Below are 16,900 nucleotides of genomic sequence, written 5' to 3' on the forward strand. Positions count from 1 at the left end.
TGGTACACATGCGAACGATTTCGGACATGTTGGAGTTCAAGGATGTACACGATATCCAGGGTCATCATTCTTACCATGTATGGTCTGCCCTCGCATTTGGACCCTCAGACGGTAACAGCAATATCATCTATAATTTCGAATCACACGACACATTCATTCATGTCATGCCACACACGTTCAGTTTCGCTTTACACCCGACAACTTCTCAACGTCACGATCAGTATACCATGAAATCACGATAGCGTAGGGATTACATCGAACACATCGAGCAGTCTTTTCATGTTCTACGCAGTGGCACGGCCTTCAAAATCTACTTTCTCAAACCGATCGATTCAGAACGCAGTGTATGTCGGCGCCGCCGCCCATTTCCAAGTCGCCTCATGAATGACGTTGGGTGGTTTAGGATCAAAGATTGCCGGCGCAAATGCATCGCCATCAGCTGAGGTGTTTCAGAACACACATGAGATCTGGTAGGAGAAGTTTTGGAAAAAGGCCTCAATGAGAGATGTACCGAAGTAAGAGTCAGCGATCCAGTCCTTATGTAGCCCAAAGAATCGTCCAAATCTCATCTTTGTTCCGTTCGCGCGCGCAGGCACATTCGCCGATGATCTCAGATTTTTGGCTCCGAACGAGCTTCAGGTATGACCGCCCTCTGTCTGTATTTGGATTTCCGCACCGCATACCGTTGGCTTCTCGGGCTATCGAGTAGACGCGATCGAAGAAGTCCACACCAGCATGATCTGCTCGTAAGACGTTTTCGAAGAGCGGCACATGGAATCTAATTCGAAGTTTTTGGACGACATAAACTCGGGCTTCTCGACTTTTGGTAATGTCGCGGCAATTTAGAGGTATAGGAAGGTAGAGTGAGGATGGCGAAGAGGTGGCTTTATAGACGGTAGAGCATACCAAGAGAAGGAGAAGCGGCACATTGGAGGGTTCACTTGTGACTTTTTGTTGACAGTACGAAGTCTCCCTCACATGTGATCTCTTTGCGTTGGTTTCAGTTCGTACGTTTTCTCGGCTTCCCGCCTAAGTTTCACATGCATACCTGTGTGGTGACTTTTGCTTATATCGATAGGAACTATCGCACGAAAAAATATTACAGTTCTCTTCTTGGGGTTTGAAAGAGCAAGCGCAGCAGACAAGGACATATAGCCTCGTGCGTCGGATTTTGGAGGAAACAAGAGCCATTACTCTGTTGGCTGTTTATTTTAGAGAATAAAAGGATAATGATGTAAGGGAGAAGGATGACTGAGCTCGTGTTAGAAGACTTTATATCCTACAGTGACGATCTAGTCAACGTGAAACTGATACCGCGGACATGATCTGTATCGCATCCGCCGACGCCAACGTGATACAGAGGCTCCTAAAATTCTGGAGTGCCATCATCGTGTCGCGTGGAGATTCAGTTTTGCCGCAATTTCCCATGGCAAAGACGTGGAAAAGACTTTTCTCAACACATGTACACGGAATTGGCAAGTTTGATCTGCGTCGAAGTACCTGGAGCTCGCGCTCTTTGACAGGAGACATCCAAATATGCGAGTCTTCTTTTGGGGTGATTTCATGTTTAACTCGTTAAGATAGAATAGTGAGCGGAGTTGTGCCGAATAAATTATGTGCTATCTTAGATCCCAGAGCGGGAGTCCAGGCGCGAAGCCATATCAAGGCTACTCTGGAGTTTTGAAGGTACGCGAAAGGTATTGCGCATGAAACTGGGAGCGATAGAAGGTTGTTCAGAACTTGCGGTATTGATATACCTAGTCCAACTTGCGGCAGTCTGCATGGCTTGAGTCCATAGTAGTTTCAAGTCGACGAAGACTCAGGAACCATGGAGATATTGCGTTGCGGGTTTGGCCGTCTTTCGCAGCCTGATCCATGGCGAAAGGCAATCAACTTTCTGATGCTTCGTCTCAGTCATAAAGAAGGCCCAGATGACTTTGGAATTTAGAAAAGAAGCAAGAAACCATGCAGAAGGCGAGGTAGCGCTTTGGAATTAAGCACCGCAGTTTATGATGAAGGAAGAAACTCCAACAAGTCCATGAGACGTTTATATAGGCGATTTTCGGCACTCGTTCTCTTCTCATAATCTTGTTGATCGGATGTTCCTTCGTGTCTCCCATCAAACGCTTTGTCTTTGACTTTTGCGGCGTGCTTGAAAGTTTGATAATAATCAGGACTCTTCGGACTCCCAGCACATGGTCCATGTCACCTGGGCATGTATTGATCTCGTTTAGCCATACAAACGTTCTTGTAGTATTGATGATTGCCGGATGTTCTTTTGGAGCGCATAGCGGGATTCGAATACTGTTTCAGGAGCCTGGCGGAGCAGACATGCGAATGCCTTCGTCGGCTTTCGGGTCTCTCATCACAGAGGAGCTTCGCGCATTTTGGAAAACACAAGCAACGAGCGTACGATGAGAAGATTGTTAGAAGCCAGGAGCTGATTTTGTACACGGTGTCGCGGGCGACAAGACAGACATAGTCCTCTACGTAAGCTGCTTTATCTCTCCCGGAAACATAAGTAGCTCAACCGCTGCTTTTGCGTCATGTACCAACGACACTCTCGTCTTCTCATAATACTTCGGAAACATTATTTTTGAGCGCCGGGGCGAGGACGCACAACAACCGACATGACACATGATGTGAATCTTTTTGGAGAAACATGATTAGCATCAACATTGCTTTTGGAGAAAGGCGTATCGCTGTGTGGAGATAGACCTCGGGAGGAAGGAAGGCCAAAGTCTGGACCTAAACCCGCGACCAAAGAGCCAGAGCGCCAGACCATGGCCATGTGTGAGTTGCGTCTGGTGATAAGACAGTATAGGAACCCGTCGTGTATTTTGGAATTTATAGCTTGTAGTCCATAGCGACCAGAGACATGGTCGGGTGAACTGATGACTTTTGGAGATCTGCTCAGACACTCCATGTTTTGAGAGATCAAGCGCTTCTGGAGCGAGCCATCATAGATTCCGCATACACTTTTTGGAGAAGGATATTGGGTGATTTGTGGAAGAAAGCAGAGACGCGAAGTAGGCAAGGTTTATATACGGCGATAGCTGCGAGAATGGCTTTCCTGATTATTGCACCATACTCGGCTTGTTTTGGAGCCGCGGGCCAAACTTCTCAGACATTCTCATACTACTCGTGGATTTTCGGGGGAAGTCGACGCCGCAGCCATGTAATAAACTCGTGCATGTTTGATACTCGGAGCGGCGCACAAATCATAGCCTTGTTGTAGAATTGTTTCATATAAACATGAAATCAAACACGGTATTCTTGGAAGCAAGAGGCTTTTGGTAGGAATAATAAGAAGTGAGCAAGAGCCGAGAAGGAGGCGACTTTATATCGTGAAGCGCAGATCTCCAGACCACCACATGTTGCGAGTTCGAGATATTTTCGAGGAAAGCCCCAACAGGCCATGTGCTTGTCGGATGGTTTTTTGGTGTCCAGTAAAGATAGCGAGTGCTTGGACTCAAAGGCGGAAGGACTGCCCATGCCTTTGAGTAATTCCTATTTTCGGGACAGAGCGCCATCGAATTTTAGGGTGCGATTTTTGAGAGAGAGAAGAATTGCTGGTGTGCGTAAAGAGTAGAGGAGGAACTGGCGGAGGTTTATATATATGTGTTGTCGGCAGCGACACACACACATGGAAACTGCTCTACCATTTTTGTAGCTTTAACTGCATTCTCCGACAGTTTCCAAGAAAATGATGTATTTCGGCGAGGAGGAACCCGAGACATATCAAGAAGTTTGAGAAATGTCGGTAGTCGAGCCGAGGAGCAGACATCGTCTCGCATCTGCGTAATTTTGGAGACGAAGCGCACCATGTCAATGATGCGAAGCTGTTTTGATAATTGTTTGGTGGACCCTGGAGATTGTAAAGAAGGTGGAAAGAATTTGGAAGACGCTTATAAGCCGGTGAAGAGACCATAACGCAAGATGACGCAAGCTTTGAAAGTTTTTGAGGAATATAGGGAGTGAAGGTTTCGTCCGCTCGGAACATGAAGGTAGCCGGAGTGTTTTTCGGAGAAGGGCAGACATTTTGCCATCTTCGAAGTGTTTTTGGTGGAGAAAGGCGAACAACACATCAGGCAGCGAACGTATGTTTCTGGGAAGTAAAATTGTGACTTTTGGATGAAGAAGGAGAGAGAGGAGCGAGCGGACGAGGGGTATTTATACTCTACTCAAACATGAGACGATGGAATATTGCACGTGCTACGGGCTGACAGCGTTCCAAAGTTACTCCCAATGATCGCTACTGCGACATCAGCAACGAACTCAACCTACCCACATTGGCGCAATGACGTCCCATTCTCCTTGCCCATGTTCTCAAGCTGTCGCCAGTAACTTCGCCGCTTTGTCAATCGCCTCCTTCAGCCAGACGTTCCACTCCAGACACAGCGGTAAGTTCCCATCTTGAAGCGCTTCCATACTCGCCGGAAGCATCTGCGCTTTATACCCTGCATCTCGTCAGTTAATATCCACAATAAGTCCTTTGCTACTTACCATCATCCCGATTCGGCGCATACAACGCGTTCTTGTAGAACGGCCGTCCAGGCAAGCCTTCTGCTCTCACAAACAGCCTTTGCACATCGCGCATGATGCGATTCGCCTTCTCTACCCTGACCCCATCCCCCAAGAACTCTTTTTCAGCCGTCCGATCCGCGAAGTCAGATGCAACGTGTTGAAACGTCCTCCCCGCAGCCGCGAGCTCGTTAAGCTTGATCTGACGTTGAAGCTCACCGCTATCCGGCCTTCCCATCGTCTCGCCAACAAGCTCGCGGATCCAGTAGTTGAAGTTGCGGGCATAGGCATCCATATCGAACGGGATAAGAGCATCATCGGCTAGATGATACGCCAACAGCGTAATGAACTGCCCTACAGTAGCGTGGATACTAAAGTCTGGATCAATCATACTCTTCATCCAGTGATACGAGTCGTAATTGCTATGATAGTGATACACCGGCGTCGTACTACTCGCATCCATTCCGAAGTCCAGCGCACCGATACCCAGTTGGAGAAAGGCAGTGTAATCGCTCCCACTTCCTAGATTGGAGAAGCCGTTATCTTCGGGGCGGAAGCGGTAGAGGTCGTACCATGCGTCGTAGAGAGTTCGTTTGCCGTAGAGGACCTTCTTCATGACTTCTTGAGCGATCGTGCGGAGCTCGGGGGTGGCGCCTGCGCCGGGGAGGGGACCAGCGACACCGATGTCAACGTTTAGATAGGTTATCGCTGTGGCGGCGAGCCACGGGGCGTATTCTTCGACCCATTCCGTTGAGCCGATTAGGGCGTACTCTTCTGCGTCCCAGGATGCGAAGACGCTAGAGAGAAGTTAGCTTGGGATGAATTGGCAAGGTCTCGTAGGCTTACATGTTTCGACGAGGCACCCAACCAGTCTTCTGCAGCTCTCCGAAAGCCCTTGTGATTTCGATCATGATCGCTGATCCTGAGTTCGGGTCCGCTGCTCCGCCGATGATCCATGCATCTCGATGATTCCCAATGATAATAGTCTCGTCTGCATTCGTCCCGTTGATGATGCCGACAACGTCCCAAATTGGCGTGATCTTGTCTTCCATGAAGTTGGTAAGAGCAAGAGTAGTGCCTGGTACAGGACCAGTGCTATATGTTGCAGCCAAACCGCCAATCCACCCATCACGTTTGATAGACTTGCCTGTCATGCCACATCCGTCCAAAGCTTTCAGAAGAGGTAACGCATCGCGGTAGGAGATGGGTAAAGACGGAATCTTGGGTAGATTTTGAGGGTTACTGACACGCTCGACTCTGGGTTTTGACGCGTATCCGGGAGTTGTTGGATCACCGGGGTACTGATTTATGGACGCAACGGACCCTCGTTGGACGGAGGAAGGCTGGCGCGCTGGACCATCTGCCCGAGGTTAGCGATGCGCACGTACGATAAGCAAAGTGCAATGGAAGTCATACTGGGGTATGCAACCTGTCCCTTTGCCTCCTGCGGCCCGTCATCTCCAGGGTCACTGAACATAACGACTCCAATCATGCCATGTGCTTCGGCATTGCGAACCTTGACGCCACGAAATGGCCCTCCATATTTTGCAAGGGCAATCTTGCCTGCCAAGTTGATATTGGCCGCTGTGAGTGCAGCAAAGTCGTCTTTGTGGCCACGACTATGAGATATTAGCAAAAGTCGTTCATAGTAGGATGATGGGCAACTTACCCAACATAGACGTACTCGGCTTCTACCTGGCCAGAAGCTGAATAGCCATGGAATGCTGGCAACGCTTGACTCTGCGGGTAGCTTGTCGTTTCGTCCTCCGGTAGGGCATCTTCGTACAGTTGAGCCGTGTGTTGAGTGGAATTGCCCGTCTTCAGGACCAGACTCTGCTCTTTCGGGTAATTGAGGAATACTTCATACTCTACAAGTGAGGCAGGTACCCCATTCTCTGTCCACGTCTTCGCGGTTTGCTCCGCCATGGATTTATTGCGTCCGGCAATGTGGTCGCCATGGGTGTAGTAAGAAGACCACGTATCGATAAGAGCAGTTGAGAAAGATGTGTGTAGGGTCTTCTCATTCTCATTCCATACCGGTGGGGATGGTGCTGTCTGGCGAGGCAGTAGAGGAAGTTGTTGTGACTGCTGGCCGAGATCGAGGCTGCGCAGTTCTCGTTGGCATGCTGTTGTCCGTTGCACGGCGGTCAGCGCAAGCAGAAGAGTTAGTATCATGGTTGAGTAATGTTTGTTACTGATGGGGTTGTGCTGCAGGCAGGCAGATATCTAGTGAGTAGGTGCAAGGTAAAAGACAAGGGCACGTGCATTTGCACATTCGAAGGTTCCTCATGAATGGGCAGGAGCAATCGCCCGGTCTCGGTTCCCCTCCCGATAGTTAGCACCCTGTATAGCATGCGTCTCGTATAGTCCCTCTTGTGGAATGTGACAGGGGTGTGTGAATAGCCGCTATGGTGCTGGGCTGGATGGTGGGCCAGACCGGACGGCTAAGGTCGGTGCCATCGCCTGAGCGAAAAATATGATATTGCTGTACGCAGCGTGAATGCTCCAAGGCTCCTGAACTCTTGAAAAGTGAATCAGGAGTAACAAATACCTTCAGGATTGTTCAAGATGGTAAATAGATCAGTCAATTGGTGTACCTCTTACATGAAAATTCTCCTACTATACGCTCGCTTTTCCCACTCAAAGCTCGTTATGGCCAGGTGTCTCCGGATCTTGTGAGACGTCCTCTGCAACCTCTTCGACCTCAATCTTGACCTGATCTTCTACATTCTCAGCCTTTGCCACTGGCTCCTCACCAGCAATCAGAAGGGAGTCAGGTATCTTCTCCTTCTTGCCTTCACCCATGCGAATAGCGTCGACCCATTGCTCAACCTCATCAGCTCCGAAAGAGCTGCCAGAGTACTTCTTGTACCATGCACGCTTTCCGTTTGTGGCGATAAGGTGGACGCCATCTGCACTTCCGAGACCAAGCTCTGCGACGATGGTGGCAGCAAGTGGGTTTGTGGGCGAGACGCCGACAAATGGGAAGAGATGGCTGCCAGAAGCATCGTACTTCTTGTGGATGGATGCAAGGGATGCAATGGCATTGGCTGCAGCCTCCGAGGCTTCGTCCTTGGGAAGGAGGGCCAAGACGCAAGTCTTGCTCTGTTCGGTCAAGCACATTGTCTGTAGTTCGGCAGATTCGGATACGAGAGGAATGGTGGGCTTGGTCTCTTCTACCGGAAGCTCGATGGGGTCGGGTGTGTTCTCGTCCTTGACATTTGGATCAGGCGATTCGGTAGGCATGCCAGCCTCCTCTACAGTCTCATCGGTCGCTGATGCGGCAGCTGACGATGAGTCTGCTGACTTATGCGAAGCTGAGGCTTTGGCAAATTTGCTAGAGGACTTGGATTCCTTCTTGGCATCCTTCTTAGCCTTCGACTTCTTCTCTTTGCCGGGTGGGCAGTCGGGGTTTGGTGGGGCGACCTGGGAGAGGAATTCGACCATGGCTGCTTTGTCGACCTTGCCCTCATGCTTGATGGGGTCCTCGGAGCCGGCGGGAATGAGGATCAAGCTCGGGAAGTCGGTGATTCCATACTTTTCCACTGCTGCCTTTTCCGACTTCTTGACCTGTGCGACCGAGACGATGCCAGCGAAGTCAATCGCTAGGGCGCGTAGTGTAGCACTGACAATACCCTTCTCACTGAAAAGGATAGCCTTGGCGGTGTCCTTGTTCTCTTGGAGCCAGTCGTTCAGGTTCTTGTCGTTGACCCTCTTGACCATGTTGGGAACCTTGTCCTTGACGGCGTCAACGATGCCCTTGGCCGAACGAGGCCCTTGATAGTCCTCCACCTTAGGCTTTCCGGGCTTCTTGCCAGGCCGGACGATCTTGAGAGTAGGGAAACCCTGGACGCCCATCTTTCCGCAGAAGGGCTTGTTCATTTCCTCATCGCAGTTGACAGCGGCGACCTTGGCGATACCGGCGAGGGATTTGGCGGCCGTCTCGTAGGCGGGCTTGAGGTTCTTGCAGTGGCCACACCATGGCGCATAGAATCTGGGACGTGTCAGGAAGGAACGTGACGATGATTGGAGACGGCTTACTCGACAATCTAGGGAGTTGTTAGCTAGTCCTCGCTATTAGATCGGAGGTATACATACAGAAGTGTAGTTAGACTTTGCGATTACTCGGTCATAGTCCATGCCGGAGATCTGGACGACGGCGCTGTTCTTACCGTAGATGCTCTCGGCGTGGGCATTGAGGGCCAGCGCGGCCGTGGCGGCGAACAGCGTGGTTGCGCGGACCATAGTTACAATATAAATAAAGTTGCGAAGATAAAATGGGGACTGAGCAGGAGGGGCGCCGCTGCAGTGATGATATAGCCTCACATGGCGGAGTTGCCAGGTTGGCCTTTTCTTTCACTTGTAACAGCTTGCCATAAGTTACATGGCCATAGCTGAGATGCGGGGAGACAGGGGTCAGAGTCCGGACTAGCGCCTATGACCGCATTCTAGGCGCCTGCATCTCTACGCATCCATCTCCAGACTAAACACCGCGTCTTCTTAGTACACGACATACTCCAACAATGGCCGACACAGTACCGGCAAAGCTCAAGAGCCTGCAGCTCGCGTCTTTCGCGAAGCGCGCTGCCCAGCTCGAGCGATTCAAGCCCATCATCACCTACTGGTGTGAGTACCGCGCGCGTCAACACGAGAATTGTATACTAAAGCTAGGCAGTACGCTTCTACATAGTGCAAAGAATCATCGCCGGTGGATTGCACTCGGCCGACCAAGAATGCACCGCCTACACGACCGACCTCATGGAAAAGCTCGAGCAAGCAAAGGCCGAGAACCCCAACGAGGATGCCTTGCTGGATGACACGGTCGCGAGCGCATACTGCGAACAGTTCGCGCTACAGACTCTCGCAAAGGCAGAAAGGGAGATGGCCGAGAACAGAGTCAATGGGTACGCACTACAAACATAGCCTTATCGCTGCCGCTTGGTCTAACATCCTCCCAGGCAGACAGCCGACACCCTCCTCGCCGCGTCTACGTTTCTCGAGATCATGTCGATATGGAAGAACAACGATCCAGAGATCATTTCCAAAACCAAGTTCGCCAAATACCACGCGCTACGCATCGTCAAAGCCATCAAGGCCAACGAAGACCCCAATGCGACGAACCCCGTACAGGAAACACCGCAGCAGCCCATGTCGCCGTCTGCGTTGGATCCAAACGACCCAGAAGTCCAGCGTATAAACCAAGGCGCTCCACCTCCGAACCCATACCAACCATCCGTAGAGACAGCACCGAATACCTCTACCCAACCATCGCCCAACTTCTCCGCACGCCAAGTATCACCACCACCTCCCAACCTCCCTTCTGCACCTACTGGATACACCCAGTCATCGCACAACGATGTATCTCCAATATCACAACCCGGCACCTCGAGGCAGGGCTCTGTCGTTTCGATCGGCGGTGGATACTTCCCGAGAACAGACGCTCCTGATCCTCCTACATTCACGGCAGAGACGACGGCACCAGGTCTACCAACCGCTCCAATGGACATAGACCCCATGACATCTTCTCTGCCCACGAGCCCTCAGCCACCACAAGCTCCGGAATCATCAGACCCTGCAAGCTTCTATCAAAACCCGGCGTCTCCAGCGCCTGCTCAGGCTCCTCAGCAGCCACCACCTCAAAACCCATACCAATCTCCTACGCCCCCGCAAGTTCCGCAAAAGCCTCAGAGATTATCTTCCAGCTTCGGAGCACCCCCACAACAACATCAGTTTGCCTCGCCTTCGCCACAGCCGCCTCAACAACAGTACCAACAAGGCGGATTCTCTCAACCTGCTCAGCCGCAGTACCAGTCGGCGCCCCACCAGAATCCATACGCTCAACCACAACCTCCTCTCCAGCAAACATCGCAGGGTCCGTTCAGGAATGACGAAGATTCCATCATGGAAGCTACAAAGCATGCCAAGTGGGCCATTTCTGCGATGAACTTTGAAGATGCAGATACTGCTGTGAAGGAGCTACGCACAGCGTTACGGGCTCTGGGTGCGTTATAGGAACGTGGTAATTCTTACGTAGCATGAAGAGGAGAGGAACATGGATCTATAATCTCCGTATCACTTGTTAGTTTGATGTATACCCCTGTGTTATAGATAGATGCACCGTTTTCAAGAGGTGAGCCGAGGTAGCTACAATGATAAAAACACAAGCTTTGATCATGCACGATCAGAGTTACGAACGCAAGCGCTAGCTCTAGTTCCTGAACATAGTCAATCTTGATATAATAATACTCAAGTGAAGATCATCAGGCGCATCTGTTGGCCGTATATCCACAATTCTGCCAAGACTCTGTCGTGCACGTGCCTTGGGTCCAAAGCTTAAGAGCCGAAAATCCAACCACCTCGTTCTCACCCTCTATCGACCTTCACATCACAAGGGCGACTGCATGTAGTCATGCATCTGAGGCTCATCCGTAAAAGCTGTAATTCATGATACAGTGGCGAAGATGGCGCCCATCACACCTCTCAATGCGGCGGATATAACTGAAAAAGCGCGCCGGGAGCTGCTGCTCCTGCTCGAGGGTGTAAGGTAATATTCACGTCGCAGGTCGCTGCACCATCTAACGCGTGCGGACAGATCAGAGGAAAGAAGAACCTCGTACTAGAGAAAGCTCTCGCAGGCCCGCTGAACTTGCTTGTCAAGTTCTCCACGCTCCAGGAATATGGCGTCGACAAGCCCTTCTTCCTTGAGAACGACAATGTCGACTCTTCTCAGCGCAACATCGTCTTCCTCGTCAGAGGCGAGAAAGCAAAGACTGTGATGGCTGTTGCTGGTAAGTGAAGCTCCCTCGGCTTCCTTTCCTCCATCTGCCTCACGGCATTTGAAGCTTTGGGTCAAAAAGTAGGCTAGACAGACAGTACCCACTCTGCCTAGCCAGTCTTGATCCCTAGATTGAACATAGCACTTTTTTTGGATTGCCCTTCATCTCCATGTAGGAGCAGTCTATTGTACGGTGCTAACATACTAGATAGATCAAATCAAACGTATTCGGCGAGACAGCCAGATTGAACATGAATTCTCCATCTTCTGGGTGCCGCGCCGTACTATGACCTCGGACCAACTGCTTGAAGAGGCGGGTGTCTTGGGTGAAGCTAGCGTGAGCGAATGGCCGCTGTTCTTCGTGCCGCTTGCAGATGATGTGCTATCGCTTGAACTTGAAGATGCTGTGTCAGATCTTTATCTCGTATGTGCGTCCTGGATCTGGTGAGGATTTGATACTAACCTTGCGTAGAAGAAAGATCCTACCGCGATCTACTTGTCGGCCAAAGCACTCATGCTTCAGCAACAGAAGTATGGTCTCTTCCCGCGCATCATCGGAAAAGGTGATAATGGCAAGCGACTCGCCGACCTACTCATCCGCATGCGTACCGAAGTAACGGCCGGTGAGACCTCTGCCGGCGGCGGACCATCATTCCTGGGCTTAGCACCTAGTTCCAACATCGACAGTCTGATCATCATTGACCGAGAAGTCGATTTCCCTACGGCGCTACTCACTCAGTTGACGTATGAAGGACTTATCGATGAGGTTTTTAATATTACCGCCAACCAGACCGAAGTCGACTCTTCCATAGCTGGTGGTGCACAGCCTCAGCAAGGTCAGACCGGATCAGCATCGACAAGCATGAAGCGCAAGATCATGATTGATTCAAAAGACGCTCTATACGCCGATCTAGGTGATGCAAACTTCGCTATCGTCGGTAACTTGCTCAATCAAGCAGCTCGTCGTCTGCAGAGCAGCACAGGACGCGACCAGCTTGCCACAAAGACGACTACAGAGCTTCGTGACTTCGTCGCCAAGTTGCCCGGTTACCAGGCCGAGCAAGCAAGCTTGAAGCTACATACTAGTCTGGCTGAGGAGATTATCAAATTCACGCGCACAGATATCTTCACGCGGAGTTTGGAAGTGCAGCAGAATATCATGTCTGGCGCCGACCCAACAACACAACACGATCTCATCAACGAGCTCATCAACCGTGATGTACCGCTACCCGCTATCCTTCGCTTGCTCTGCCTAGAGTCCACCACGAACGCCGGCATCCGTCCGAAAGATCTCGAGGCTTTTAAACGCGCCATCATCCAAGCATATGGCCCGCAACACATCCTAACCCTCGCCTCCCTCGAGAAGATGGGTCTACTAGGCCCACGAGGCGGCGTAAGTCTCGGTGGCGTAGGCGCGCCCGCCAAACCCGGCAGCGTAACAAACTACACGCCCCTGCGCAAGAGTCTCAAGCTGTGGGACGACGACGTGAACGAAGCAAGCCCCAACGACATCAGCTACACCTTCTCCGGCTACGCACCCCTCAGCGTCCGCATCATCCAGTCCATCATCCAGAAACACACCCTCGCCAACGCCATCAAACCCCCTTCCGATCCCCGCGCAAGCGCCCAAGCCAATCCCCTCGCCCAAGGCCTCCGCATCTTCGACGACGCAAGCAAATACATTCGTGGCGCCACATTTGATGAGACGCAGAAGGGCGAGGAGAAGGCTGTCAAGGCGCGACAGCTGTTGAATGGGAGTGCAGGCGAGAGGAACAAGACCATTGTTGTCTTCTTCCTGGGTGGTGTTACAAGGGCTGAGATTGCGGCGCTGAGGTTTGTCGGTGAGAAGTTGAAGGAGAGTGGTGGGGAGGGCAGGGGGTCAAGGATTGTGGTTTGTGCGACGAATGTGGTGAAGGGGGAGGGGTTGGTGGGCAGTGCGATTGAGAAGGCGAGGTTTAAAGCTTGATGTGGGGGTGATGGTAGCCGTGATAGCGCACATGTGTCGAAGTAGACTCTCCTAATGAACACTTTTCTTTGAGAATATTGTCTCCTCCTTTCTATGGCTGGCCGACATCGAAGAAGGGAAGAAGAAGTCATGCTGTGGAGAATGCGCCTTCCTCCCGGAAGAAGCCACCATGTATTTAGGTGTGCCATTGTGCATTGCTTGAGCAGAAGCATCGGCACATGCGACATCGCAGACGGAACAGTAGAAGGTCTTCTCCTCAATCGCCTTGACTTGTTTGGCTCGTGTCTGAGGATACTGTTTTGCGTTGCGGGCCTTTTGACTGGCCTTCCACCCTTCTGTAGGGCTCGCTCTCTTCTCGCGACCGTATGAAGATGCGTAAGCCTTGTCCTCCGCCCTTGTCGCAGCCTCAAGCTCCTCAAGCTCTTCCTTAGTAAGGTCGAGGTCACCCTCAACAGGGTCGAGGAGAGGGTTGTTGGAACAGCAGCTTTGTATGGCTGGCCGACATCGAGGAAAGGAAGAAGAAGAAGTCATGCTGTGGAGAATGCGCTTTCCTTCAGAAGCCACCATGTATATGCTTCGATTTACGAACCACAGTCAGGGGCGCTAGCAAAGTTGCCGAATACATGGGCCCATCATCTTGTCGAGATGCTGATCATGATGTAGCCTGGAGGTAGTCGGTGGGAGCGATAGCCACATAGAAACTAAACATGATAGAGTCTGTTATGATCCGAGGTGTGTTGGAAGAGTATCACAGTACAGAATCATGATAGAGCCAGGAGGTATTCGCTGCTCATCGCAAAGACCACTGGTGGAAAATACGGCAATGTAGTCGTCACAGCGACATTCATAACGATGGTGTATTCAGTGAAGTCATTTCAATTTCCTTTCCACTCTCTTCATGTAGCTACCTCGTGAGTTACATAAGAGACATTGACCGCTGGCATACTTTTGCAGAACATCCATTACGATCGTTTCGTCAGGCATCGTCGTGAAAGTACAAAGAAGACTTTTCCGCGTTCCTGAATACCGGGAACCCATGAAAGATAAGGAACCAAACACACCAAGTCTATCGTTAAATGCCGCAATAGATGAAACTCCGTTCGCAGCTCGCAGTCTGGGTATCCTGCACGTGCGCCCTTCCTTCCTTCCTGCACGCCCTTGTGGCGCTGCTGTCATGTGATGCGCTTATCGGGTGGAGAAGGCCTTGGTGACAGTACGCTTGAGCGCAAGCTCCTTCTTCTTCAGGTCATCAGCGGGGGCGTCCTCAACCTCGAGCTGAGCCATGGCGTCAGAGAGAGCAGACTCGATCTTCTCCTTCTGTCCACGCTTGAGGCGGATGGATGTGGTGGGGTCGGAGATCATCTCCTCAACGCGGGAGATGTAGGACTCAAGCTGTTGCCTTGACTCGAACTTCTTGCTGAAGGCCTCGTCGGAGGACTTGAACTTCTGGGCGTCGTTGATCATGTTCTCGATGTCGGCAGATGAGAGCTTTCCGACAGCGTTGGAGATGGTGATGTTGGCGCTGCGGCCGGAGGTCTTCTCGGTAGCGGTGACCTTCAGGATACCGTTGACGTCGACCTCGAAGACAACCTCAAGGACGGCCTCGCCAGCGCGCTGGAAGAATGTTAGTTGAAGTGCGTGAGTGTTGGGGATCGAGTACTTTCCATCGGCGGAATTGGCGCTAAGGTAAACTCTCCAAGAGAAGTGTTGTCCTCGCAGTTCACGCGTTCACCCTGGAAAACGGGAAACTGAACCGTGGATTGATTGTATGGGGGGGAGTCAGCATGGTCTTGTCAAAGGGGGTATGTCACGATGCATGGGGTGGGGAAGGGTGTGGGTATGTCGGTGTACGAACCTGCGACAGTAGTGAAGGTCCTGATGCAAGTGTTAGTAACTGTCGGCGGTAGATATCGAAAAGCAGATGCGATAGTAGCAGCGAGATGAAACAGTAAAGTTGAAAGCCATGAGATGCCGAGCCAGATAGTAGGAGCTCCGTAAGGTAAGATCGAGGTGCTCGATTTGAGCTCCTCAAAAATCAGTTTCCGAGACCGTGGGTAGTGGAGACCAGTGCGGGGAGCCAGATGGAGTGCGTAACGACTGAATGCAGGGTGCATTCGACAGGTTATCGCCAGCGGCGATTAGTTGTCGGGCAACATATCAAGGTGTTCCTGACGCAGTTTGTGTTTGCGTAGTTCACCAGGAGAGCCGAAGTTCTTCATACAATCCTGGCACCGGTGCCTACCAGAGGCGATGATGTTGGCTCTCGAACGGGCTTTTCGTGCGTTTGCGGCAGCAGGGTCAGCAGCAGTGAATGCACGCTGTCTAGCGTTGTATGCGTCGCGATGCTTGTCCCGATAGATGGCAGCATACCCACGCTCCAGTCCGAGACGACGATCAGGAACAACTGCCATCGACTTTGCACGATATGCGACAGAGATAGCGTTCCGACGCGTACGCACATCAGCATCGAGGACAGCGAGCTGCTGGGGGGTGAGCTCGAAGTTGCCCTTGACACCATCGTGAAGTGCACTGTGCGAGCAGAGACCGCCATAGGTGAACGCATCCATAGGCCATGGACAGCAGGATGCCATACCGTAGTCCTTAGTTCTAGACCGCATTGTCCAGAAGTAGAAGCAGAAAGTAGCTTCCATAGCGAGGAAGAGAAGGCGGAAAGCGGGGACGTTGATGGCTCCAGGTATGGGAGTCGTCACCAGCAAACCCTTGTGCGTGATCTTGTAGCCGTTCTGGAAAGCCCAGAGAACCCCAGACGGAAGGCCGTAGGTGTCTTCTCTAAGGTAAAGGTTGTGCTTGTCATACAAGGCCCATCGAGAGGTCACACCTCGCTTGGAATCAGTTGCGGAGCCAGTGTAGATGTAAGGTTCACAGCCTTTCTTCTCGAAGACAAGAGCGTAGACGCCCCATTGACCACGGTGATCGTCAGGCAGCGACTTCCACCACGAAAGCGTAGGCGGGGCAGTGGCTTGGATGACTTCGAGGAGGCCAGGACAGAAGGACAGTGAGGCAGACGCGGCGATGTCGACGAGGACGGACTTGTCAAAGAACAGAGCCAGGAAGAGGCGGTTCTTACCGGCGGAAGGCACCAGCAGGCAGGTCCAGATGAGGGTGATCATGACCTCGAACAAGGCACCACTGGTAGTAGTAGCCATAATCGAGGGGGTCGATAAACGCCAGTGGCGGTTATCAGCAGATGGGTGAGCCAGAAATCGATTTCCGACACCAGTGGATGAGGGTGGCCGGTGAGGTGAGAGCTGGAAACTGGTTTCCGGTGACCTACTGAGAGGATGGCAGTGCTCGTGATGTGCAGTGCAGACCCAATGCAGGCTGTAATTGAGCCGACTTGCTGCAGTGGAGGTGGGATGGAAGAAAGCAGCAGGCTGACGATGAGAAGACAACCACCAGATGATGCGTCCGCAGGTCCGGGTCCAGGTCCAGGTAAACAGAGTCCAGGGCTCCTGCCAGCTTTGAGCGGCTCAAAGGCAGAAGGCCCTCAAAGCTGGCAGGCGCTCCCTTCACCCACATCAGGGAAGGGAGCGACGACATAACATGGCAGAAGGAAAGGGTGGTACAGGAAGGTGGGGTTACATGCAGAACAGGAAGGAACAGCTGTAACAAAG

The 16,900-nt window shown here is 51.7% G+C and overlaps 4 protein-coding genes across 4 annotated transcripts; 1 reads left to right on the plus strand and 3 right to left on the minus strand.

Moving 5' to 3' along the window:
• Nucleotides 1-4,329: 4,329 nt before the first annotated feature.
• J4E78_004516 (uncharacterized protein) lies at nt 4,330-6,450 on the minus strand (the record flags this gene model as incomplete). Its single annotated transcript, XM_049365145.1, has 5 exons — nt 4,330-4,460; nt 4,507-5,321; nt 5,371-5,884; nt 5,941-6,143; nt 6,194-6,450. 5 exons carry the CDS (start codon nt 6,448-6,450, stop codon nt 4,330-4,332), a joined length of 1,920 nt encoding a protein of 639 aa, XP_049222946.1.
• Nucleotides 6,451-7,164: 714 nt separating this feature from the next.
• Nucleotides 7,165-8,769, minus strand: J4E78_004517 (uncharacterized protein; the record flags this gene model as incomplete). The annotated part of the gene is made up of 3 exons (XM_049365146.1): nt 7,165-8,518; nt 8,566-8,573; nt 8,623-8,769. 3 exons carry the CDS (start codon nt 8,767-8,769, stop codon nt 7,165-7,167), a joined length of 1,509 nt encoding a protein of 502 aa, XP_049222947.1.
• A 278-nt stretch (nt 8,770-9,047) lies between these two features.
• On the plus strand, nt 9,048-13,265 carry J4E78_004518 (uncharacterized protein; the record flags this gene model as incomplete). Its single annotated transcript, XM_049365147.1, has 7 exons — nt 9,048-9,150; nt 9,200-9,428; nt 9,483-10,525; nt 10,978-11,063; nt 11,117-11,312; nt 11,512-11,723; nt 11,772-13,265. 7 exons carry the CDS (start codon nt 9,048-9,050, stop codon nt 13,263-13,265), a joined length of 3,363 nt encoding a protein of 1,120 aa, XP_049222948.1.
• Nucleotides 13,266-14,450: 1,185 nt separating this feature from the next.
• On the minus strand, nt 14,451-16,432 carry J4E78_004519 (uncharacterized protein; the record flags this gene model as incomplete). Its single annotated transcript, XM_049365148.1, has 3 exons — nt 14,451-14,879; nt 15,121-15,140; nt 15,463-16,432. 3 exons carry the CDS (start codon nt 16,430-16,432, stop codon nt 14,451-14,453), a joined length of 1,419 nt encoding a protein of 472 aa, XP_049222949.1.
• Nucleotides 16,433-16,900: the final 468 nt, after the last annotated feature.

Source organism: Alternaria triticimaculans (assembly GCF_023758025.1).
Source record: "Alternaria triticimaculans strain BMP 0046 chromosome Unknown scaffold_5, whole genome shotgun sequence".
Taxonomy (NCBI): Eukaryota; Fungi; Ascomycota; class Dothideomycetes; order Pleosporales; family Pleosporaceae; genus Alternaria; species Alternaria triticimaculans.